At 41.5% G+C, this 26314-nt stretch overlaps 1 protein-coding gene across 2 annotated transcripts; it reads right to left on the minus strand.

Moving 5' to 3' along the window:
* On the minus strand, positions 1–25595 carry PRKCD (protein kinase C delta; the record flags this gene model as incomplete). 2 transcript variants are annotated; one of them, XM_082288543.1, is made up of 17 exons in its annotated part: positions 25479–25595; positions 21333–21532; positions 20008–20068; positions 11336–11492; positions 10675–10706; positions 9926–10011; positions 9544–9673; positions 8854–8954; positions 7598–7694; positions 7156–7283; positions 6316–6489; positions 5678–5769; positions 4094–4156; positions 2794–2932; positions 1788–1976; positions 1417–1545; positions 1–159 (listed from the first exon to the last, which is right to left on the minus strand). In XM_082288543.1, exons 1-17 carry the CDS (start codon positions 25591–25593, stop codon positions 1–3), a joined length of 2052 nt encoding a protein of 683 aa, XP_082144669.1. In that variant the 5' UTR covers positions 25594–25595. The 2 variants fall into 2 exon arrangements, with proteins under 2 accessions (XP_082144669.1, XP_082144670.1); XM_082288544.1 differs by having other exon boundaries at positions 7156–7286.
* Positions 25596–26314: the final 719 nt, after the last annotated feature.

The following is a 26314-nucleotide window of genomic DNA, read 5'->3' on the forward strand; positions in this document are numbered from 1 at the left end:
TTACTTGTTCAAAATCTGTTCAAATTTAGGGTTAATAAAAGAAAATCCATTAAATGCAGACTGATCCATGGACTCGATCAGGTTTTTGTCGCTGTAAGACAATTTTGGCTTCTCGCTCAGGAATTCTCTGTCAAAGTTGTTGTAGTCACTTGCTGATTTCTGTGTTGGAGAGGGAAGACAGTTTGAGACAAACTTTGTAATTTTCTTCCAGAACAAATTACTTAAATGCAGAACGTTGGGAAGTTAGTCTTGGTGCTCCCTCCCTCCCTTCCCCTACTTTGGGGGGGTGGGGGGGGGGGGGCAGGAAATCTCATTTTAACCTATTTAGCAAGACTATAAGATGATAACTGGGCAATTTCTTATTGTTAGTTGGAAACCACCAGAAATACCAAACCCAGGTTGCTTTGGAGAAGAACCACCTGGATTTGTGATAGCACTGGGTTATTACCCAAAGATTATCTATTGACAAAAGCGATGCAGTATTTACTTAAAGGTAAGGCCAGCATTTCTTGCCATTAACCAAAATGTCTAAATTCCTGAGAGCATTTTACAGGCTGTACTTGATCAGAGAAAACAGCAGTGCCCTATAGCAGCTGCTTTGTGTTTCATAAATATTCATGTAACTAAAAACTGTTTTACACTCTGAACCACCAAACATTACTGTTTGTAGGATCCTTACATTTCCAGATTTCCCACTTCTCTGGGAACAAGCAACACGAAACCTTGTGTGTTTGAAGGGGACAGCTCTTCTCCATCGAGTATATTTTAAAGAGACTGCTGCCTCCAGATCATTTCACCTGTTCCAGTAACAGGCTGGAGAAGCACTGGTTTGGATTTTTAACCAGGTGAGCTGAAGCAGCAGCATCCCACTGTGATACAGATTGACTTACAGTCTGTTTTTTAGATGTTTTTTCAGGTAGCATCAGGCATGTACATTAATTCTAAGTTAAGTAGCTTAGAGAATGCTGCTTCTTGCCCCCTTGGAGATGCTCAGATGAGTTTGAAGCAGCAGAGATTTAATGCTTGCACAGAGTGCCTGCAGTCAGGTACCAGCTGAGCAGCCTCGAGCTCCTGCTGCTCTTCCCATGTGCCATTTCAGAAAAGAAAACTGCAAGGAACTGTGAACAATTCTAACACAGAGAGGAAGGGAGGGCAAAGCTGTCTCTTGGTTTTGCTGAACGTTTTTTTCGTAAAGAAGCTCCTTGAGAGCAATAGGAGGACAGTCTTAACAGGAAGATCTCAGGGCAGTCACAGGAGTACAGTGCACCTGTGTGTAACTGAACCATCCAAGAACAATGGGCCTACAGCTATACACCTTCCTTATTTGTAAAATGGGAGGAGAAAATGGCAGTAGGATACCTTGTGCAGGTACAGAATTCACTGCTGTTTATGAAGAACAAAGAACAACCCACGTACCACTTTTGGCCTGAAGGGAGGGTCCACCTCCCTCTTCTCTAGCGCTGTCCAGTTGATTGTTTTGAAGAAAGGATGGTCTCTGATATTCCCAGTGACCCCAAGTCGTTTTGCTGGATCCCTTTCAAAGAGCTGCAAGAGAAGACACCCAGTGAAGTGTTAGAGCTGCTCCAAAGGTACACAGCAGTGGAAGAAGTACAGGTATGCTGCTAAAACAAGTAAGGGTGCTGGCAGCAAACACAGCATCAGGAATTAATCTGACCTGGCTTTCCCTTTGTAAGAGCAATTTGCTGATAAACAGTTCCTTTACTGGGAGGTTTATCTCTCCCTGGACAGAGACAGCACCAGGAGCCCAGGCTGATCACCAGTCCTACCTTTTCTAATATATCCTTCGACTCCTTGGTAATCCAGCGTGGGTAGTGAGGGGTGTCCACTCGGATTGACTCAAACAGTTCATCTTCATCATCCCCATGGAAGGGGGACTGGCCAATCAGCATCTCATACAGCAGGACCCCAAAGGACCACCAGTCCACAGAGAACGTGTACCGCAAACCCTGCAGGATCTTGGGCCGCACAGGAGGGAACACAAGTAAGTGGTAGGAAGCAGCAATACATCCCAAAAACCAGGAGAGGTATTTCAAGAGAGAATCTTTAATAACTAGAACATTTAGGGGAAAAATAAAAATCCATCTAGGAAACTGTGGGCACTGATGCACAGCTGTGGTTTTACCCTAGGCTGCTGTTTGTGGGAGTGTGGCCAGCTCCATGAACAGGTCCTTGCTCTCATTCAGGCATTTTCTCCCTTAACTTTCAATAACCATAGACTTAGAAAACATCCTCTCTACTTCTTTACAAGATGAAGGGAGAAGCAAGTAGTGATGCAAAGTAGATTCCTATGGAAGGCTTTGACTTAATTTATAGCTTTAAAAGCTAAATACCCTAGCTGAGCTGCTTTGCAAATGAGATTTTTTAAAAAAATAACTGTAACATGCAGAATTTAACTCTGTGAGATTCCCTTTAGAAGCTCCTTTTGTTTTTAATTCTGGTTGTTTGCATAGGCACAAGTCTCTTCTCCATCTGCAGTGCACATACCATAGATTAATTAACCATGGGTGTGCTGGCTACAACTAACTTAATTATTAATTAACAACAGCTCTTAAAAAATTGAGCATTTTAACTTTCCAGACCCACATTTTTTAAACTTCAAGCTACAGAATATTTAAAAATCTCAAGTACCTTCTATAAAGAATGCAGATACAATTTTTTCCTGATTTTTACTTCTAATTAGACTTGGACATTTTGGAACTATTCATCTACAAAGAGGTGATTAATCACAGCAGGGCACTAAATCCATGCCAGCACTGTCTGTGCCATACTGACCTCGGGAGCGATGTAGTCAGGGGTCCCACAGAAAGTGCTCGCCTTGTTGTCACCAACAACGTTTTCTTTGCACATTCCAAAATCAGCTATTTTGATGTGGCCTTCTTTATCAAGCATGACATTGTCTAGTTTTAGGTCTCTGCAAAAGGTATTTAAAAAATGTTGTTTTAAGCGAGTCATTTTTGTAATCAGACGCACACAAGTTCCTTCACTGATGAACACCTCCCCAGCTGCACACACAGAGGCTTTTCAAGAAAATAATCATCCATCACCATGATCCATCCAAAATGGTGCTTTTGTGCTTTGAAGGCATGAAGGACAAGGAAAGAATTCTCTTGTCAGAGAAAATAAGAGGCTGAGGTGCATATATATAATGTGACCTTATAATCCTCCACAGATCCAAAAACACAGCCAGATCTCGTTGCTGCTGGAAGGCAGTGTGAGTTAATGCCCCAGAAGCTGAAACAGCAGTGCTGCACCAGCTCCAGGGCTCAAAAGAAGGATTGTGTTGGATTTTGAGAGCCTTTGGCAGGAATTTGATAGTTTGAAACCTGCCCAACTCTTAACAGTACCTGGGACTTGGTCCTGGTTACAGCACAAGTTTGTGTGTTGTGGCATGGCCTGTGAAGTGTCCTATTGATGTCTTTTCTCAGAACAACACTACTCAACCAAGTAAGAGCTTTTTTCCCCCAGCAGTTTCCAAAAGCTACATTCCCTCGCTTTGACCGTGATGCATTTTTTGTCCATCTGGCTGCAGATGCACCTACCAAGGAGGGCAGGCTGCAGAGAAACTGAACAGCCCTCTGCTTACCAAGAAGGACTGAAATAGAGCAGAGCCTTACACCTAAGAACAGGGCAGTCTTTTCTCCTGGGTAACTGAAGTACCAGCAGTGGATCAGGGTCTGGCCCTTGATGCTTCAAGCAGAAGCATCAATATTGTGCTTTGACCAGAAGGCAGAAGCAGGCACCTTTCACCTCGGTGGTTTGCTCAGGACCAGTGGGAATTGATATCCTCAAGGACCCTCTGCCTCACCTCCAGACTAAACAGGCTCATGATTTGAAGGCAGCGTTTGAAAATAACTGAAACAAAACTGGTTTTGTGTAACACAAATACCATTCCATTCCAGTTGCCAAGGAAAAACCACATAAATAGAGATTCATCTCAGGCATGTTAATGGCCTTGGAACTACAGCAGATCTCTGACAGACAGCTTGTGCTTGTTACATCAATCAGGAATTCAAAGATGCATGAAGTGCTAAGACAGTTCCCAGGTCCCAGCCTGGAGCTGCCTGGTACTCACCTATAAATAATGCCTTTGCTGTGAAGAAACTGGAGCCCACATAAAATTTCAGCTCCGTAAAACCTGAAAAGACCAAAGCATCTTTTAATCTTCACTCAGTTACAATGCAGTCAATGCAGGTAACCAAAATAATGCTGCAGGCATCTTTTCATGGAGTGAGAAGCACTGTACACATCTTTAAATCCCACCATACCCGTGTTTAGGCAGCCAGATGCTGTAACCTGCAAGTCAGTCCCTTCACCACACATCGGCAGTGTCCAACACCAAACAGCAGAGGGGACACGCAGCAATTGCTGTAAGGTTGCATCCACTTCCCTCAGGGAACACCATCCCTTTCCTCCTCTTTAATAACAGTCTTTGCGTGGTCTTAGTGATATGCACATGCCTTTTAAAAGCTACTGGGAGCTCAGCCCTCAAGGATTTCTGCAGGAGTGACTGGGCACCAATGGCAAGGTTAGAACTGAGCCTCACCTGTCTCTCCCTCTGCACCTGCCTGGTCACAACAGACAGATGGAAAAGTGGCATCACTTCAGGGGCACTCTCCTCAAAAAAAAGAGGTGTTAATCTAGGGGATATGAAGGAAAATCTAAAAGAATGCTTCCCTCTTCCCCAAAAGGTATTGATTTTTTTTTTTAATTGGAAAAACACAAAACTATTCCACTTCTGTATAGCAGATGAATGTTGGTCCAAAACAAATAGGCACAGAATATACCAGGAGAGGATGCCAGAGGCACAGATGCTTGCTGGGATGCAGGTAAGCTGGAGGGCCTTTATCCAGATTTTTGCTGGACAGAGTGGGAAGGGAGCTGACCTATACAACTGGCTGCTATTGATGCCAGACTTCTTGTTCTGGTCCCATCCAGTCAGCATTCCTTAGTGCAGTGCCACTAACAGAAGCCATTTTCCTGGGGTTTACAGATAGGTCCAGTACCCTGCACTGTTACTTTTTAAGGTTTACATGCCACCCCTTCAATGATGCCATTAAAACTGCTGTGGATTTGGGTGGGAGAAGAGAAAACTGACCTCAAGCTAAAAATGATAGCTAAAGTAACAATAATACAATATTTTTGCATCTTTTAAAGATCACTGGAGCTAAACACTTAAGTCAGAGATAACTGACACAAGTGCCCTTGCTAAACAAAGTGCTTACCCATGGAATTAGCATCTCATGGAATGCATGTTTTTTTTGTACTATCATGTCAATTTAGCAATAGTAGTAAATAAGTGTTGAATTTTTCCCCCCATGCTGTTTTCCAATTTTTTCCATCAAAATACTGTCCTGAAGTACACTGAAGCTGTACCTTTTGCTTTTCAGTGCTGGCTCGTGTTGCAGTTTATTTTGCACCTCTAGGTACAAGCATCCCATCAAGTAAAACATCACTCTGCTATGTAAATTAGGAAAGCCCAACTCCACACATCATTAGGTGAACTTCTTCATTGTATTCAACCAGTGCCTAGAAACATCCTTTCAATTATCAGCCACTGAAACTTGACTGCAGATAAGGAGGGGCACAGAACTAGAAGCCATGAACCCAGAGACCAAAATCATTCCTGGAGGTGGGGAATGAAGGGTGGAGGACTCACGTTGCTCTGTAGAGGTCAAAACGCCCCTTGTCTTGTATGTGGAACATCAGATCTCCCCCGTTCAGGAACTCCATAACGAAGAACAAATGATCCTTTAGCAAACAACCAGGGAATGGAACAATTACTGATGCTATTCCAGCCATAAATGAAGTAGCAATGTGCCTCCAGGGGACCAAGCAGCCACTCCCCTCTTCTCCTGAAGGATTTCTCTGTTGCATGCACCCCTATGAGGCTCCTACAGAGATGAGTGGCCTGGTCTTGTAAATATAAATATCTGATCTTGTATTCTGTGGGTTTCTAGACTTAATACACACTTAAATAAGACTTACTGATTTCTACCTGTGACAGTCATCCTTTTTCCCCCTCACCGAGGGTAAAGCTCAGATGAAGGACTTAAATCCAACTCCTTCTTATTCCAGGCTGCATAGATGTTTTTCTGACTTTATTCTGTCCTTATCAAGATATGTTTGGTCATACTCGTATTTACTTTCCACAAGGCCCGTGAATTATTGCACAGAGCACAGGAAAAGGACATTTAATTCTTGCATCACTAAATTACTGTCATTTGACTGCTGGTATCAGCATCCATTAAAAGGCTCAGTCTGTTGTGTTGCTGTCACCACTTGACTTTTTCTTACCTTTGTCTGAAAGGTGCAGTAAAGATGTGTGAGAAATGGATTTTCCCAGGCAAGAGCAAGGACCCTCTTTTCCACCATGGTACATTCCACATCATCATCAATTAGCACCACGTCCTTTTTCAGAGCTTTGATAGCAAAGAATTCGTTCTTCCCTTTCAGCTCGGCAAGCAGAACCTCCAAAAAATAAAAGGTGAGAGTACAGCACACGTAGGAAAGACTGGTGCTGATGTATCAGTGCAGGAAAGCCAAAGGTGTTCACAGCAGGTGCACTGACAATTCAAAAAACCACATCTAAATGGGAAAGATGAGGGAGATTTGGGAAGGTGAAGCTGTTGGACACTGAGATGAGGAGATGGGGCTCAAGGACCACACAGCACAGGCTCAGCAGTTTTCCTGTCAATGTCTTGTGAGCGTATAAACAGCAGCCATGTAAAGCCTGTTCTGTCACTAGAGCTGCAGCTCCAGAGACAGCAGTGGACAGAGCCTGTGGAGGTCACACTGCTCTCTCAGACATCCCCTGCCATTGCACTGGGGCCTTGTGAGGCTGTTTCTGTTTGGAGGGAACAGAACTAAAAGATCTGTACTGTGTGCATTAAAGGGCAGTTCCTCTGCCTCGATACTAAACACTGACAAACTGCTGTGCATGATGCATCACCTTTGGGTTTAGACAAGATCCAGCTGATGAAATTCTAGTGTCTTTGACAAAGATGTCTATATACAATTGTGTCAGATGATTACTGACCTAAGAAGCTGTGAGACCTTTCTGGTTAAAGGAAATAGCCCATCACATTGCAGAGACCAAGCGAGGCAGACACCTTAAGCTCTCAGTGTGTCACATACCTTTCCAAAGCTTCCTTTCCCCAGCACTTTGTGGAAGACAAAGCTGTCTATGTTGAATTTTCTCCTTGCAATTCTCGACACTGTCTCAGCTGTGCGGCCCTCCCAGAGCTTATCGTACTCACTGTTATCTGCTGAGCAAAACAGGGAGGGGAGAGTTCAGTGGATGCAGGAACACTGCAGGACTCAGAGCCCTGGGTAAGAATTAGGTACTAACATAGTATATTTCAATGCATCTGCTGTTGGAATTACTGGTGAACCTAAGCATAAGGGGCAACTCCTGTGTAAGCTTTTTGTGTGGCCAGGAGATGGTAAAATGAAATACATGCTGCTTTTTTTAAGAGCACTTACTAAAAAATCCTGTCTAACACAAGGCAAGAATGAATAACTACTTAAATTGTCTGGTAGGTAAGTGGCTGTATTGAAACATTGTTAGTTTTCTCACCTGTTGTGTCTCCTCCTGGAGCTTTATGTTTCTTATCAAAATCCTGATAAATACCAACACTTTCTACAGATCCAGAATCAGACCTTCGTGTAGATTTCTGAGGAGAAGGGGAACATTTGAAATTGTATTAGCACTGTTACTTTAGAAACAGAGTAATAGCTTTACATTTAACATGATGGTAGCATAAACTTTTAATTATTAACTCCCAGTAAATATCTTTTCTCAAGAAGTCTGGTTCATAGACTATTTAGTCACCTTCTTCACAGCTTCACATCAGCCATTTGCTTTACTTCCTTCACTGCAAGAAAATAAATCACAAATTCCTGAACAGTCTATGTTGTATTGTTCACTGCAAAATTATTAAAGGGATAATGGTTTGAATCCACAGTGGGAAGAATTTGACCTGTGGGAAAATGTCCCCTTGCATGTGTGTTCATGTGAAAGAGGAGATGGGAATCACTGTTTTCCTGGACATGCTGAAGTCATATCTTGATCTGTCTTTAGCACAGGGAAACATATTTTACATATGGGAGATCCCTGAGATCAAATTTCAGTAATGAAAAGATTGAGCTCCAGTGTCATGAAAGAGCTGGTGCAACAGCTCTCACTGTTTTCAAAGTAAATATCCTGTGAAAGCTTAGGAATACACATCTCAGAGGAAGCACTGTTGGCTTTTGTGAGATATTTTCCTGTTTTATTTCAGAGCTTGTATCTGAATCTTTATTTGCAGAAGCTGACCACAAAAGAATCATGCTGCAGCAGGAGATGAACAAGGCAAGCTATGGGGCCAGGATTAATTCCAGAGGGGTTTTCTGTGTGTGTGTATGTAGTTGTATCAGAAGAATAAAAATTGAGAAAATGTGGTATATTTCTCCTTATTCACTTAATTTTATCATTCAAGTGGAATTTTAAAGTTGAAGCATGTAAAAACAGATTTCAGCATTATTATGCCACTGATTAATCCATTAAACAGAAAGGGACAGAATAATCTTGGCACCACAGAAGAACAAAATTGGATTTCAGGAAACCACACACCCTTTTAAAAATTCTTTGAGTGATACACCCCTTCCCCTATTTCAGTTTCAAGCTACTGATATCTTTGTCAGTCTCTGTGTCAAATTAAAAAAGAAAAAGCTGTTTGCCTTTCCTCTTTTCCAAACACAGTTCCCCATAAAAGTGATGCAGAGAAGATGAAGTGAAAACCCCAAAGTGCTCTGAAAACAAATAATTACCTGACAAATGGCAATAAAGCTTACCTGGCTAACTTGATTTAAAGCTTCAGCTAGCAACTTCTGGTTTATTCCACATAAGTTTGCCACCTTCTTCTGGCATTTATGATGCACATTCATCCCACATTCTAAAAGAAATGTAAGGATTGTTATACAAGCATCAGGAAAATACTGACATTACAACAAACTGCTGTTTTCTGTGCAGTCAGAAACCTTTTTTAAGACTGACTGGACATGGACCTGTCATTGCTACCAAAATTACAGTCTTTATCCTTTAACACAATGAAGGCTAAAAAATGTTTCACAAGGAAAAAACCTCCACTCATCATTACTTTATTCTCCAAATCACTGACAATAAAGAATCATCTTGCCTTTTTGTGGGAGAATTATAAAAGCGATGTTTACAGTAAATGCTTTCAACACACTTTTAGGTGCTACGTTGAGTCAGTCTCCAAATTTCAGCTATTCCCAAAGTAGTAATTTCAATAATACTCAAGATTACACCTCTGGGGTGTCTCCTGACTCCTTTAGCAGCTCACCTTGGCTGAGCTGTCCCACAAGCCCAGTGCCTCTGTCTCTCTTTAGTACAAAAGCTTTTTCAGCCCATATGGACGAGATGAATCCCACCCTACACCAGACACAGTGTGCAGCAACCGCAGTCTCCAGTGGGGGGAACACTGGAAAAGCACAGAGAGCTGCCAGAGCCCTCCTCCTCACCTTCACACTTGAGCCCTTGCCTGACCAGCCCCCAGAGCAGGCTGCCACAGTGGTCACAGAAGGTGGGGCTCATGTAGTTGTAGACTCTGAAGCGGTGGGGCATGTCGATGTTGAACCGCTCCTTCTGGAACTGAGCACAGCCACAACAATTTCATTTCAGCTCCCTCATCCAGCAGGAAATGGATCTGCCCATCACACACCACCCACCCCTCACAGAGCTTTGCCCACTGCTTGTTACAGTTTGCACAAAGGAAAGACAGAACCTTGGGTTGTACAGCCAAGCATCTCCCAAATGGAGTTGGCAGCTTCTGCACAAGGTTTTGTTAGTTCAGCAATGTTTAATTACATAATTACACTCTAAATATATTGTTCCAGCTCTTACCATTGTGTCCCTGCTGTTGGCTGCAGTACCAGTACACCTCCCAATGATTTTATCAATGCATTTCTTATGAATAGCAGCATTGCATTCTTCAAGACATGCACAAGAAAAAAAAGGATTCCTTCAGATAATAAACACATGGGATGAGGTGTTTGCATTTAACAGCAGAATGTGAAAATCATACTCCTTTTGCATTATACTATATCCACCAAAAGCTTACTTTCTATCAAGATAATAGTCTTTTTTAAGCTGATTCCCCCATCCCTTTTCTTTTACCATAAACTTTATTTCTAAACTAAATCAGCTTCCATTAAGCAATACCCCCGCATTTGCCAACAGGACAATATTACACTTTTGAGCTTTACCCTTTGATAGCTCCTCCCTGCTTGGAATAATGCACAGATCTATGCTAAGTCAAAAGTGATTTTCAATTCAGCTGTAAAACCCTTCAATAGTTGTAATTCATTTTAGAAAATGTTTCACAAAAAACTGATGTCATAAATGAGTGCAACTTTTCAATAGCATTACAGACTTCTGAGAAGAAGAGCCAAGTCTAAAACCTCAGGTAGGAATCAATCAGATTCCTTTGGTTATTGTGCAAAATTGATATTTAACATCTACTGCTAACCATAGTGATGATGCACTGTGCCATGCAAATTTACAGATTTTTTTCAAGAGTAACTATTAGATCTCCAGATTCACGTGGAAAGCAGCATAAGAAAAAAGGAAAACAAAACAGAAAATCAACTTACGTCTACATTTGTATCCCTGCTTGTTGAGTCCCCTGAAAAACAAATTATAAAAAAGGAAATCAATAAATTTTCTGGAATAAAAGGTAGCTGGTTTTTATTTTATTTTTACCACGTCAACCAACCAATTAATAAGCTGGTCAAAATTCTGCTAATCAGAATCCTCTGTCTTAGGAAAGCAGGGTTTAGAAGATAAGCTCTTGTGTTTTGATAGACCAGCAAATTAGGAGAAAAACCCAGAAACAACGTTTCAATCACATGGGAAATCCTCCCAGCCTGACTTAGGACAAAAACAGCCTTACTACCAAAGGGATCCAACTTCTGGCTCTCTGTGGGTCTTTAGTCTCAGACCCACCCATCTCATTCTCCTGTGACAGAACTGCTGACGATCACAGGCCAGATATCACTTGAGGCTGATGGAATTTCTGTCTATTATTTCAGTGCCAAACTGTTCAAGCTCTATTTTCCATTTTCATTTTTCATCTATTTTTCAGTGTGAAAGACAACTATAGTTCTTAGGTATAAAAATGCATTTAATGAGTATATAACCTCAATTCCTCAACACACACAAATTTATTTGTCACGTTTTGTCTGAGTATACCTGAAGCTAATTTTGCAGTTATTTGGCCCTTGAAAGTGGGGAAGCTTAGATTTTCCTTCTTACCACACAAAGTCTCTGCAGACAGAGCAAAATGTAGGTTGTCCAAAGAAGGTGGCAATAAATTCATGGTTTTTGATGTAGTGGATTTTGGCTTGCTTGATAGCCCCTCTCCTGTTGATAGTTACTGTCCCCTCCTCTTCCTTCATCGACTGTCTGCAGTCTGAGAGGGAGACAGGAAAACACACTTTTAATACTTCCAGGTATTACAAAGGTTAATAATCACTTCTCCCAAATGTTCATCTTGTTTTTCTGTTTCAGACTCGTGTTTCTGTTCATCTTACACCTGCACTCAGCAGACTTTCAGTCCAGCAGGGGTGCTACAGGAGCACACACTGCTTCCCAAGGTGTCCTGTGCAAGTGCTTCCCGCTCCTGCCCACGCAGAAAAAGCCTTCAGCTGATGAACTGAGAGCAAAAAGCAGGGATGGAGCACAGTTTTGCTAGAGAAGTGACAACCACTTTTTTCTTGAAAAAAAATAAATACACGATTTATGATATGTGATTTATGTTTAAGATAAAGAAACATTTTATTGGAAGCAGGAGGGTCAGCAAAGCTTCGCATGCTGCTGCTCTGCCTGCCCTCCTGAACCAGGACTACAGCAGAAATTCACATGAATTGCTGCAGGACCTTCTGGGTGACCACAGGACCATCCTACTGGAAGGTGGCTTTCTTCCAGCCTCCAGGATCATTAAGCAGCAAGGACAAATTAGATTTTCAATTAGACATTTCCATTTTGCTGTCTCCTAACGCCCATGTCTTATCTGTCTGCAAGTCTCAGTCTCATTCCTCTCCCGTTCTAGCCCCCATGGAGTCAGATTATTCAGTATTATAATAATGCTACCTGCTCCCATCTACTGTAGCATCTAATACTGAATCACATAGAAACTACACGTAGCATTAAGGCAAGAATTAAAGCAACAAACAAATTCTCAGGTTCCAAGTCCAAGTGGCTCATACAGGTCCTCATTAGAAGTTATGGTTATTTTCACTCATTTCCAAAGAAGCTTCTGAGTTTCTTTTACAAAAGTGAGTATTTGTGGCTACAAGACTGAGATACAAACTCAGACTATGTACTCTTAATTAGACATTTTTAAAGTCATAGGGGTTTGTAGCAAAGGTAACCCAATGCAGGTGTATCAAGAGACGGGGTAAGTGGTGATTTAACCCTAGAACACATTTCTTGTCAACTGAAAGGAGCTGTTGAGGCACAATCCCATCCAGCAGGGAAAGATAAAGGCTTGAGCCAGCAATGAGGAGCTGATCAGCCACTAACTCCATCAGCTCTGGCCAGCAGCTTGTGGGTCCCAGCCTGGAAGAAATGTGGACATGGTTCACATGTCCAAAGTGCTGCAAAGCTTCAACAGGAGCTTGCTGTTTGCAGGCTGGGAATTTCCACAGCAGTGGAGTAAGGAAAAAGTCAGAAGAGCATTTTTCCCATTGTCAGTATAACAGTTTTTAAAAATTTGCTCTGTTGCATTGCTGCAAAGATGTGCTGCAAAGCTTCAACAGGAGCTTGCTGTTTGCAGGCTGGGAATTTCCACAGCAGTGGAGTAAGGAAAAAGTCAGAAGAGCATTTTTCCCATTGTCAGTATAACAGTTTTTAAAAATTTGCTCTGTTGCATTGCTGCCTTTTACCATTATCAGTGGGAGCCTTGATTGTAGCACTGACAGAAGCAGATTTGTTTCCTTTGCCAAGTCACACTCACTGCAATGCCTGAGCTTACTACGAAGTTACCCAGGAGCTCTGGTTTTCTGTCTGCTAGATGCACCTGGTTCTTGTCATTTTTTTTAGCTGGCTGCCACCACTGCTATTCCAGCAGACTGCTGAACCTGGAATACAATCTGTCACGTGAACATTCTGAGTGTCCTAAACGAATTTATCTGTCACAGCCTCCAGCAGTCACACTGCAGCAGCATGTACTCTTACAAAAGAAATGACATCAGCTCAGAGGTTAAGGAAAGATTAAGCATATTACTGAGAAAGGAAAGTTCAAAAAAGGTCCCCGGTTCTGCCACTAGGTATTAATGTACTTTTCTGAGGAACTGGCCACCTGGTTCAGAGAAAAACCCATCCTGACAGCCCCTGAAAGGACCTCCCAGTGTGCACTCTGACAGCCCCTGAGTTACCTCTGCCCCTCCAGGAACAGGATTCGTTTTCGTTGTTCAAACAGGCTACTGAGTTCCCCCAACACAAACTCATCAGCTGCTGCACTTCAGCTTGTGGCAGTCTGCAAACAGTGCTATCTCTTTGTTTAATCCTCAGCAAATACACAGACCTCACCCACTGCTCCCCAAACACTGCAGAGAAACAACACTTGTGTGGTGCAAGGGAAACAAAGTGGTTGAGAGGCAGCAATACTTCATATTGTTTGCTGCACCAAGAGGATGTCTTTGTAAAGGAGATTTAATCAGTAACAGCAACAAAGCAGAAAAAGGCCCTTTGCTTTATGGCAGTATTCTGAGGAGATCACCTGAGATGCAGCAAATTAACAAACAAAAACCTTTCTAAAGTCTGTAACAACGGCAAGCCAAGTGTTTAGTGAGGAACAAACGGGTGAAGAGGACACCTCATGCTGAAATACTTGGAGCAATTTAGTATTGCTGATACTGCGTGCAGAAGTCTCTGACAAAACTTGATCAAGATATGGGAAACACTGGTGTTTCCTCCCTGTCTGAAGCCCTGATATCAAACTTAAGAGAAATGTGTGAGACTGGCATTTAGTTCTTTGAGAGGGTAATTATATAAACGAATTGCTTTGGGTTTTTTCTTTTTTTTCTTTGCACATTTTCCTTAAGTATACTTTAACGGGGAAGAATGCTTGAGCACAGCAAAACCTCAAAATCTGCATGTGAGAACACAGAGTCTTTACAACACCAGCTGCCCTGTGCCTTTGCGAAAACCAACCGATATAACAAAGTATAGCTGAAAACATTTTTGTCTGGTTCAGAAGCAGCAGAGGGGTTTGGAGAGCAGCTGTGACTCAAGTTCATCTGGAGCTGAGGTGGCTCTGAAATTGCAGTGTAATTTCAATTTACTATGGGCACGTCTAACAAGTTATATTTAATGTGTAAATTGCTGTTAATGTGTACTGCTCCAGAAAAATTTAAAGCAGCTCAGCCAACCCTGGAGTTAACTGGAGAATAAAGGCTTAATTTCAAAGATGCAGGGAAATCAACAATTGCAGGGAAGTAACTTTCACAACTGTATGGATGCAGGGTGGAGATTGGGGGGGGGGGGGGGGGGGGAGGGAGAAACACAAAGGGAAAAACTTTGCTTCCCGCTCCAAGCAAGCCAGGATTCCCATAAATGAAATGCCTGTCATGAACCAGCACATGGTCAGAAAGAGCATGTACAAAACAGCTGAATCAGCAACTAGGATCCACGTGACCTCTGCATCCTGGACTTGACATTAATCATTTTGGAGCCAGCACACACCATTAAACATGATCCATTTCCTCTAGTGAGAGCTGTGGTTAATATTTGTCACTGACATATTCATGTATTTCAAGGTCCCTTCTCAAAACTTGCAGCTGATCTGACACAAGCCCCCAGAACTCCTCTGTGCTGTCCTTTCATGAAGAAACCATTAAGCAGGGCTGTGAACAGACAGTGCAGCTCTCCAGACTCTAAACACACCCCTGTATTCACTGCTCAGCTGCAGTGCCCGTCCTGCTGAACATTTCACAGTTCCCACAGCCACTAACAACACCCAACCCATTGCCTGGAAAACATTTACTAAAATAATATTGCCAGGGCTCTGCTGAGCTGTAATAAACCTCAAGGTGAGATGTCACATTGTCTCAATTGAACCTCAAAAGTCCAAGGACAAAAGAAAACAACCTCAGGATAACCCTGCTAGTTTTTTTAAAAGAAAGCATTGAAAAAATATTTACCATCTTCAGAGTTCATTTTTCATTTTAACCTGCTCATTTCATGGTGCTGTTTGTGAACAGAGGAAAGATAACAGTGCTACTGTCAGAGACTGGGAACCAGGACTTCAGACAGGGACAGGAAAGGAATTTTCTGAGCTGGTTGCTCAGGCTGAGATTTGCCTGAAACTTTTATTATAAATTACAAACTCCACTAACATTTCTGTTCAGCGTCTGTCTCCTTCTGCTGGTTCTGCAGCCTTGCACTTGGCTTTGTTAGAAAGTTAACTGCACCTCCAGGTCAAGAAAAATATTAATCTCTCAGAGCAATCATTAAAAGGGAAAGCTTGTTCCTTTCTAAGGAGACTTTCCCAGCACGGACTGTCTCAGAGGCAAACTGCTCTTTAACCTGGTCCTGGAGAAGATTGCTTTAAAGATCATCTGTTAAAAAAACCAACCCAACCAAACCCAAAAAGCCCAAGAAACCATTTACAGAAATAGAAGTTTCCCAAAAGCCTACAGTTCTGTGACATGAATTTGCTATGTTAAATCATTCTGGTCTTTGTGCTACCCCTCTAAAGAGGATCACAGGTTTGGGTCAGAGCATTTAATTCCTATGTCCTGCCACAGGCAGGGATAACTTCCACTAGACCAGGTTGCTCAGAGCCCTGTCCAGCCTGGCCTTGAACAAATCAAGGATGAAGTCCTGCCTTGGCTCCTGAGCCAGCACCTACTGCTGCTCTGACAGAGGGGCTGCTCTGCACCTACTTCAGTATGTACTGACCTAACCTTTGCTAGGCATTACTGACACCAGGGGTCTTGTAGAAAAGTATAAAACAAAACATCAGCTTTAACAAGCACTGCTTTTTAATTCAGGATTTTAAAAAAACCCCAAACCAAACACACTCCAGCCTTTGTAGTGCTCCCACCCACCCAGAGCTGCAGTGCCTGTGCTCAGCGTACAGAGCTCTTGTTTTACAGCTCAGTGTTTGCTAAATGCTTCTGCAGAGACCTCTGGTATTCTCATTTGTGGTGATAAAACCAGGAATAAACTGGAAAATAGGTTTTCTTTCTTTTTCAAATTACACAGTAAAACCAACTTTTAAAGATACAGCATCTGAATCAAACTTTTACTGAACTGAGTATCAGATTTTCTCTGCTCCACACGACACATTAACTACCTTGGGAACCACAGCCATACCAACCTGGTGTCTATGAAATCACTACAACTGCAACTGCCTGACTTTTCTAGAGAAAAATCAGAAGATAAAGCCTGCAGATTTTTTATTAAATTCATGCAATTGCACTTCTAGGTGCAGATGAAAGCAGATGCGAGGTGCCATTGTGAACAACCTCCACATTCGCAGCATTTTCTCAGTTCAATGATTAAATCATGCCAACATCCCCATGTACAACTGTAAGGCCCAGTTCTGGCTTTTCAGCCCTCATCACATTTATTTATTGAAAATGTGACCATCCCTCCACAACACCCCTCATCCATAGAGATACTTTCTTCAAATCTCACAATAGACAGATTGAAATGGCAAATCTGTGATTTACCCTATTATTTTTCACAGATAACTCAGAAAAATGCTGATGTCTTATGCTTCCCCAACACTCATTTCAACACACAGAACAACATATTCAAAATATATGCAGCTCTCTGGTTCATGTCACTCTCCTGGAAGTCAGACAGTTGAGATATCAAAAGTTGACATGCAAATGACTCACCTTCTGGTACTTCTAATGGCATTTTAAGGAAAAAATTCACTATCCCTTTCTGCAGGAAGCTGTAACCAGCAGAACAGCAATTCAGAATTCACAATTCAAACCAACTAGCACACTCCCAAAGCTGCTAACACTGCACAAGACACTCAGGAGAGCAAGGTTCTGCCTTTTCTTACTTGAGGTCATCATTAACCATATTTGAATAAACAAAGATCAAGCAAAGCATTACACGTATTGCAACTCCCACCTATTAAAACTAAAGCTGCTTTACAGAATTATAACCTAGTTTCAATACTACAATGAGAGGAGAGGTAGAAGGAAAACAATTTCAAAATGAAAATTGAGGTTAACACCCTGTTCTCACATTTCACACACCAAGAGAGAAGCTTTTGAATTTCCAGCACAAGCTCATATTCAAATCACAGGACAGAAGACAAAAAAGTTCTTTGACAGCTCTGAGGGCTCTGCAGTCCCCATTTTACAGGGTCTAGAAAGAAAAAAACCTCTAAGTTTGGTAAGACTTTTCATATGTAGCCCTAAATCAACTGGCCAGGCCTCAATCTGGAACAAGAATATTCAAATGAGAAGTCTCAGTGTAGTCTACCATGGAAAAACCTTAAACACCAGCTTATGCTTTGATTTTTTTTCTCTCTAAGAATATACCTGTTAATGGAGCAATAACAGTCTTATTTCCCAATACTGCTCTGCACCATCGAAGCAGAAGAAAGCAGTTTTCTCTAAAGGTGGCAGAATGTTTGCTACTTAGAAGAAAGGTTTAAAAAACAGCAGCTTCAGTTTGCAAAACAAGCCAAAGAAAGAATTAGTCACTTTTGTGAAGTGCTTGGAGATTTTCAAACAAAAGGCAGCACCTATAACTCAAAGATACAAATGGCAGCAGTACCTTTGAATAAACCAGGGAATGACTGAAATACCAGTTTCAGAACAGGCCTTTTTTAGTATTTTAGAAACACAGCTACCATAGAGTTCTGCAGGGCAAGGCAGGTCAGAGGGAAAACAAAATGACAAGTGCATAGGAAGGAATATGAACAGTCACTGAGCTTTCAGCTATTAACTGAGGGTTTCAGCAGTGTGGGGAACAGAGGTTAATACAAACATCCTTGCAATGCACCAGCAAACCTCTCTGCTCTCACACTGCTAAGTGCTGATTTACCTAGAGAGAACATTTACAGCACTGCAAGGATGAGCCAAAAATCAGTGTTTGCCTCTTTAGCAGTATCACACACTGACAGAAGGGAGGTGTACAACCTTGAGGAGGAGTAGTTTGTTAAAATGGATTGATATTTGCAGCGTTCACATGAAAATATCAGATTGAGTGAATTTCCTTCACAAAATGTAGATGTATAAATGTCTTGAAAGGCAATTTCCATCACTTCTGTGGTTTAGTTACCAAAAATATATCTGTGACTAATTTCATACAAAGCAGAAGGTAAATAGGAAGTCATTGCAAAGTAGAAGGTCAAAAAAGTGCATTAAGACGTGAATATTAACTTGCCAGTTAGATATAAATGCATGACTTAATGATCTGTTTGGTATTTAGGCTTCATCCACCACCATCTGCAATCCCTAATAAAGGCAATGAAAAGAACTGCAAGAACATAGCATCTATTTTTAAATTATTTTGATTACTAAATAAAATTAATGTAGTACTTTCAGCACACAAGTTTATTACCTTCCTACTAACAGCTAATAATAAATTATGGAAGGTTTTCACTTATGCCATCTCTACTTTAACACATGTCTGTGTGGAGAGGAGGAAATAAGCTTCAGCCTCATTAAATAAACAACTGAAAATACAGAAATTTGGTTTATACAGGTTTGCTTGAGAAATTCCTGGGTATCCAGGGGAAATGGATTTCTGTATAGCTCATTAAATAGATATGATCATAATACCACTGCCCCACGAAACAGCCTTGCACAGGAAACTATGACAAAGACCAAGATAAATATTTTCTAATATAATAGCTCACACCAGTTTAAATGCAAACCTGAGGAAAGCTCTCCCTTACAGACTCTTTAAAGTGACAGTATTTTTTTAAATTTTGCTTTAAAGAGTTAACTTTTCCTAGGGACCAAAATAACAAGCACATAGGCTGTGTTTTTTGCCATCACAAAGATGAAACATCACCTCTGAAATGTAACCTATGCACATCACATTCCATCTTCAGTAAAAAAATGTAGGGTACCTTCACAATGAACTTGTTCTAGAGCTCAGAACTGTGCTCCCTCTATAAAATGTCTGTGGGGGAAAATACCCCATCCATGCTTCAAAACTTGCTGCTTACTCTTTTCAGTTATTTATAAACACATACTATTAAACCTTATAAAAGACTGATAGGCTAATCTGGCAGACCAGTTATATTATAATTACAATATTATTCCCAAGAAATAATGGTTTCCTGACTTCTAGTATGGGAAAGCCTTAACTACAAGCTAAGCAAGTTGTAAAGTGTACAGCATTTCCCTTAGGAAAGGACTCCCCAGATACAAAAATCCATGCCAAAATTCTTGGTTTTATCATTGTACTTGAAGCTTCCCTCCTAGTTCATTTCCAAATAGCCTGGGTAGATTTCTGACACAGACAGGCTGCTCACTTTTTGAACTGGTACATCAGATGATTGACCAGATTTGCATTTTAACACTAAACTATTCACTCATTCCTACAATCAGTTTCTGTGATTAGTGAATAGGATGTCTGAATCCCAGGAAACTCAGACTCATTTCACCAATCCACAAAAAAAGTTTCCCACATAACCTAAAGCAACAGATTCAACTTCTTTGCCCCTAAAAAGGAACAGATAATATCTTTTCTATCACATCAAAACACGAGGGCAGACACATTAAAGATCCAAAAGTGCCTAAATGCAACAGCATTTAGACATGAACAAATCCAGCCAGGAGTCCACATAAAAATAAAAGAAACTTAGAAAGCAAATGAATAAAATTAATTAATAACATTCAACTCACTATACCAGGTAATATTTTTTTGTATGCTACATCCTGTGTTCTGCAAAAAACCCTTTTTCACATAACTGACTGAAAATAAACAGTTGACATTACCTGCATCTTCCAAAAAATACTGCACAGCCATCAGCACCTTTCCCTGAGGTTGAAGGTCAAGCTGTAGAAAGAAAGATAGCAACAGTGAAGTGTGTGGTTGAGTGCATCTCTCAGGAATTTAAACAGCTCTTTCTAGGGTATCAAAGTAGACTATTCAATAACTATTTGATTACAATCCTCTTCCATATCTCACTATTGCAGCTGAGTCAGGGGCTTTTATTCTCTTGCTTTTACTCATGTGCTGCATTGCTTTGATGCGTCCCCAGGAGTTCAGCACGGTCAGAGTTCACATTGTTTGTCCACGTCCCTTTCCCGTTTCTCAAAGAAGTTTGTTGGCTTCTGTTTTTACTGTTCATAAACTCAATCTGCACAGGAACCCAGCTCTAAAAGAAAAAGTCTATACAATCCTTTATATGTTTATTGAGAATACAAACCATAGTGATATCAAATGCTGTTGCTGGCAGTGAAAAAAAGTCATATAATCAAAATTTGTTTTCCTTTCCTCCTCAAAACCATTACACATGGTTTCTGTGGCAAATTCTACAGACCAGCAAAAAAAAAAGTGCTTTTTAAGCCAACAGCTGAGGTCAGTTCCTGCGCTCAGAAAAGTAGCCACTAATTCTTAAACTGCTGCCTTCATAAAAGATAAGAAACTTTTAACCATGTAAGAGTGACCCAATCTTCACTTCAGCACAGAGCAAAGTACCCCTGGGTTACACTAAATACAACTTGGGATGAAAAATCCAATCCCCAAACAAAACCAAACCACAGTTACATTAGATACACCCATGAACATAACCCAGCAAATCCCATCATCCTACTGGGATAATGAATGAGTTCATCTCTAAGGCAATGTCTGGCACTCAGAACATTTGCCCAACAAAGTTTGCAGAAGGCCAAGACCTCAGTTAGAGCTACTGATGCCAGGCTGTCACTCCACACACAAAAATAACCTTGTAGGCTATGCTAAGTGGTCTCTCTGATGGCCATGATGCTCTGTCCAAGTCATGACAGGTTGTATGGAGAAAGTTTAACACTGATGATGTCAGTGTGGTACCTGTTCTATGGATAATAAGCAGAGGATTTGAGACCATTGAACTGGCTAAAACTGATCACTATTAGCTTTTACTCTTCTGAATAATTGTTCTTGTCTTAGAAATCAAGTTGAGGTGTGAAAAAAACCCCAAGTGTAACAGGTGAATACAAACTAGAGAGATTCTACTGACCTAGGAAAATCTGCAAACCTACAAGGCACAAGGCATTCATTCAGCTTGAAAGAAACAAAACTAGGTTGGCAATATTGAGGAATTAATCTTTTTCCTTACCCAGAACTCTGCTTTGCCATTGCCTTTCTTGCACCGTTCTGCCAGCAGTGACACACCCACAGTCACTTCAGACAGTGGCTCTTCTGCTGCTTTCATCAGCACAATCTGGATCACCCGGCCCTCATAAATGTGGGCATCAAAAGTCGATTTCCATTCGGGATACATGGTGGGTTTCTTCTGAACCAGAGTTTTCCCTCTCTCTGAAAGCCACAAAAAAAAGGACAGAAACTGTAAAATGAATATAGATCTAGTAATTAAACTCAACAAAATAAAAGAGGGAATGCTTGTACTGAAACTAAAAGCAGACTTACTGCTTCTTTTACCGTTGTTGGAACAAGGTTTAAATACTCAGTTCAAGTGTTCACGACATGGAAGGCAAAGCCCACCCTGATGAACATGCAAAGGCAGTGAAGGAGTTAACACAGAGCCAGAGAGCAGGAGGGGCAAACCCTGATGTGGAATTCATAAGCTGGTTTAGTCAGTCACAACTTGACAAGGAACTTGACATGGCTCCATTCTGGTATAAATCTCCATGAAGTGTCATCTGATCATAGTGAATACCTACTGCTGTAAGATAAATTAAGATAAACCTTACACTGACCCAGTTTAAATTGAAGCCAGTGCCTGAGAGATGAAAGGCTTCACATTTCATTAATCTACTTCCAAGTTATCCCAACATTTCACTTGTATTCATAAGTCACTCTTCTTGGCATTGTACTCTACCATGACTGCTACTTTCTAAAGGGTATTTCAGGGCCTTATCTGTCCTCTGTAGTACATGCAGACCTTGTGTAGTTAAGGAATAACAAAAAAAGCTAAAATTACCTCAAAAACTGTCTTTTTTTTTTCCTTCTTTTTTCTTCGGTTTCATTTCAGAGCATGTCAGCACACTCCTTTGTTAGGAGTTTTACAGTGCTTCACTATACTTAGTAGATGGATTTTTTTCCTTTTTGCCAAGAAAGGCTGGATGATCCTTGAAGTCCCTTCCAGCCTGGTATTCTATGATTCTAACACACAGCTTCAGTCTGTCTTACTACCCATTGAACTGATTTCTTCCTGTCATATCTCAGGCACAGAAAACAGCCAGTGACTGCACAGCCTATGACCAGCTTTGGCATATTTCTAGAGCTGGGTCTCTAAGTCCCATCAATACATCCAAAATGATGGTGTCTCCTAAGAAACCACAGCCAGCTCTTCCCTGTGACTCTGGCACACACTGCCACCTCCCAGTTTTCCTCTGATTTGCTGACAAGCCAATTACTCTCCATTTGTGCCCAGGTAACTGAATGTAATATTCTACATTCTACACAATTTCTGCTATTTATCAAGATAATTTTTTTTGCAATAGAAGTGCTTTCTAAGTGCCTCTCCAGCTCTGAATGATCCATTTGCTGTTAGGATATCAAGGCAGTAGTAAAGCAGATTAAATAGTTGGACCCTTCCCCAGGAAGCCGAGGTGTGGTCTGTTAGATACTTAATATTTTAAAATCTTCCTGGAAACTCAAGGCAAAGTCAGTGTTCATTCATTAAGAGTGTGCTGGATGCATTCCACTCAGCTGTGCTGAGCTCTGCAAACAAGCACAGAGAATGGTGTCCTTGCACTGCTTTGTTAGGGAATGCCTGCCAAAGGCAGCACTGGGAGTTACAGCTCAGACACAGCCCTGAGCCACTTGCCAAAGGACATTCCAAAATGCTCAGAAATGGCCACCTGAGGACCTCTCCATTGCAAACCAAACTTGAGCATCCTTCGTCTACTCAATCAGCAGCTTTTCTCTTGAATTTGGGGAACTCTGCAGATAGAAAACTCAAGCCCTTCACCGTACAAACCTAATTCCAGAGCCCTGTTCTACGAAAAAAATTTTGAAAATATTGTCACAGAATCACAGAATTGTTTAGGTTGAAAAAGACCTTTAAGATCAAGTCCAACCATTAACCCAGCACTGCCAAGGCCACCATTAAGCCATGTCCCCAAGTGCCACATCCACACATTTATTTAGAGATTGTTAGGACAGACAGTAAAGGCAAGGAGGAGGATAAAAAGCAGGCTGTCTGCACAGCAAGGCTTTTACACTGGCCTGCTTTTTGGATTGCTAAAGGCAGACCCCCTTCATCAAAAAGGCACAGTTCAGGAGGCATCCTTGGCAGTAGGAAAAACTGCTTATTTGCAGAACCTTTGACAGTAATTTAGGGTTTGCAGAAACAGCAGCAGTTTGTAGAAGAGTTGGTAATACTCTTTGCAAGATTCTTAGAGGAGGAAAGAATGATTTCAGTCTGTCCACAGGACTCTCCCCTCCCTATTCTCACATCCCAAGTAATATCTGCTTTGATTAGTCACTATACGCATTTTTACCCTACATAAAACAAAGAAGGTGTCTGAATTACTGGCAACAGCTTCCAGCCTGCCCATGCTGCTCTTGTAATTAAAATCACAGTAATCAAGATTTGCCATGGATCATAATCCTTGTCTGCAAATGAACACTTAAGTGTCAGCAAAGAACAGCCTTCAAGAACACTGTTCCTGCCTCTGCTGTGCTCAGGCCTCCTTGGCTTCTCTGCTCACACTCCTGACTTCAAAACACGTCACATGTTTGCGAATTGGCTCAACACCTAATCATTAAACACCAGGATTTTCTTCTTCCTATACAATAAACTTTTCCTTGATCATGTTTCAGCATTCAAATCCAAGAAAAAGCTGTTCCAGATCTTGTTAAACTGACAACAGGAGCATCAGATTATTTTCCTGATTACACCAATCACCTACCTCTCCAAGTAGTGCCCACTCCTCCCCCTTTTTTTAGTACATCAAAGACAGATGGAAGCAAAGACTGGGAAATGTTGGAACAATTCTACTTTTCAAAAGCAAATGGCTGGGAAAAAAACAGTGCATTTATTTAGATTACTTTCATTTCTCCACATATTCTGGCAGATGCAACACCTTCAACACCATTTCTTCAGAGGTTCTCCCAGCAGACTAGGAAACTGCTTCTTTGGAGCTTAGTACATTTGCTGGATGACAACACTTTCTGGAAAAGGCACCATGCCTTGTATTTAAAGTTTAAATGCAGCTTTTATCCTCAGCAATAAGGGAAAAGACCAATCACATCGTGAGGAAGAAGAAAATTCACCCTTTTCTGCATTCTTTGATGTTTTGTGAATCCCTAGAGCCATAATGCAGGATTAGAGAGCTGCAGTCGAGCCCAATACAGCAATTCCCTCTCATCCTGTTTGGCTACAGTGGTGTATTCTAGCCAAATGTCACAAAATACTATAAACCTTTGGACCAGTTTCTGTAAAGATGAGGTCTTTGAAGGCTGAGGGCCTGGTGAGTCACTTGGTCTGTTCAGTTGGAGAGAAGAAGACTGAGGGGAGACCTCATTACAGTTACAACTTCCTTGTGAGGGGAACAGGAGGGGCAGGCACTGATCTCTGCTCACTGGGGCCCAGTTACAGGACCCGAGGAATGACTTAAAGTTATGTCAGGACAGGTTTAGGTTGGATATTTTAGAAAAAAACCTTTAGAAAAGGTTTAGAACCTTTAGAAAAAGGTTCTTCCCCCAGAGGGTGGTCAGGCACTGAATAGGGAATGGGCACATCCCCAAGGCTGACAGAGCTCAAGGAACATTTGAACAGTGCTCTCAGGCACAGGGTGTGAGTTTTGGGTATGGTCCCATGCAGGGCCAGGAGTTGGACTCAATGATCCTTGAGGGTCCCTTCCAGCACAGCTTATTCTGTGTTTCTGGGCTAAGAGGACTTCAGGTGCGAGTCATTTCAAGCAAACAATTCTGCCAAAGTGCCTCAGTTACTACAACAATAACAAACTGCACCTCTCATCATTACCTATGCTCCAAGCCAATAAAGACCATTTGCTGCTCTCTGCTTGAGGACAGTTCTCTCAAACCTGCTGCAGTCCAGCTCCCTCTTCATGGCACCCCTACTACACCTCTCTCCTGTGTACTAATAAAGAAGCCTTGTTTTAAGGTGGGGGTAGAGACAACAATTGTTATTTCTCCAATTCCAAAAGAAAAGCTCACATTGAAGTACCTGGCATGACAGAAAGAGCAGGACTCACTGCCATTCACAGATTAAGGAGGATTACAGTATTTCTCAAGAACTTATTCAGGAAAGCATCCCCATTTGTAACCTCACCTGTAGCCAAAGCTTCCTTCATCTTGATAGCACAGAAAGGCTGTAGTTGTTCTCCCTGGTTCTGCACCGGTCCCAGCTCAAATGAGTTGAAAGATATCCGTAAAAAGGGGGCCATTGCTCACGAAGATACACAACCTACGTGGAAAGAAAGAAATAAAAACCACAGCGTAAAAGACCTGATCTGAGACTTGTAAGAAAGCAACACCTCTCTCAGCAGCCATCAGAGCTCCTGTTGAAGCTATGGTCACATGGCTTCTATTCCAGTATTGCTTTCAAGTGGCAGCTCACAAATCCTAGGAAGCATCCAGAGCTAGTGATCCAACCTGTGAGCCTCTGTACCTGCACATCCCAAGCACAGAGAAGAGGGACAGGCAGAAAAAGCTCCAGAACTACTGTACCACCTGCTTTAAAGTGTCAGGAATTACAAGAACTCAAAACACCTGTAATTTCTAAGTCAGCAAACAGGTGTTTCATTACAGTCTTCCCCCATTCTTAAGAGCTCCTGAATTTAGAGCAGATTTCAGTTTACAACTCACAACACCTTCAGCAATGGAGTTTGTCCTGTATGTCAGTATTGTTTTGTGAAACAAAAAGGACTTGTTCAAAGCAAAAGAGAAAACAGGCACTTGATAGAAAAGCAATGCTAGTGCATTTGGAGAATGAGGGATGCAAGGAAGGAGGGATTAGGAGAAAAGAGATAAGGTAAAAGGAATTAGGAGAAAAGAGTTAACAAGGTAACAGGAAGAAATGGTGGAAAAAAATTAAGACTTGAAACTGGGTTGAGTGGGCCTTTTGACTGTAGATTGTCAACCAGCTCGGTCAAGCAGCACTAGGAA

Source organism: Coloeus monedula, assembly GCF_965178545.1.
Source record: "Coloeus monedula genome assembly, chromosome: 11".
NCBI lineage: Eukaryota > Metazoa > Chordata > Aves > Passeriformes > Corvidae > Coloeus > Coloeus monedula.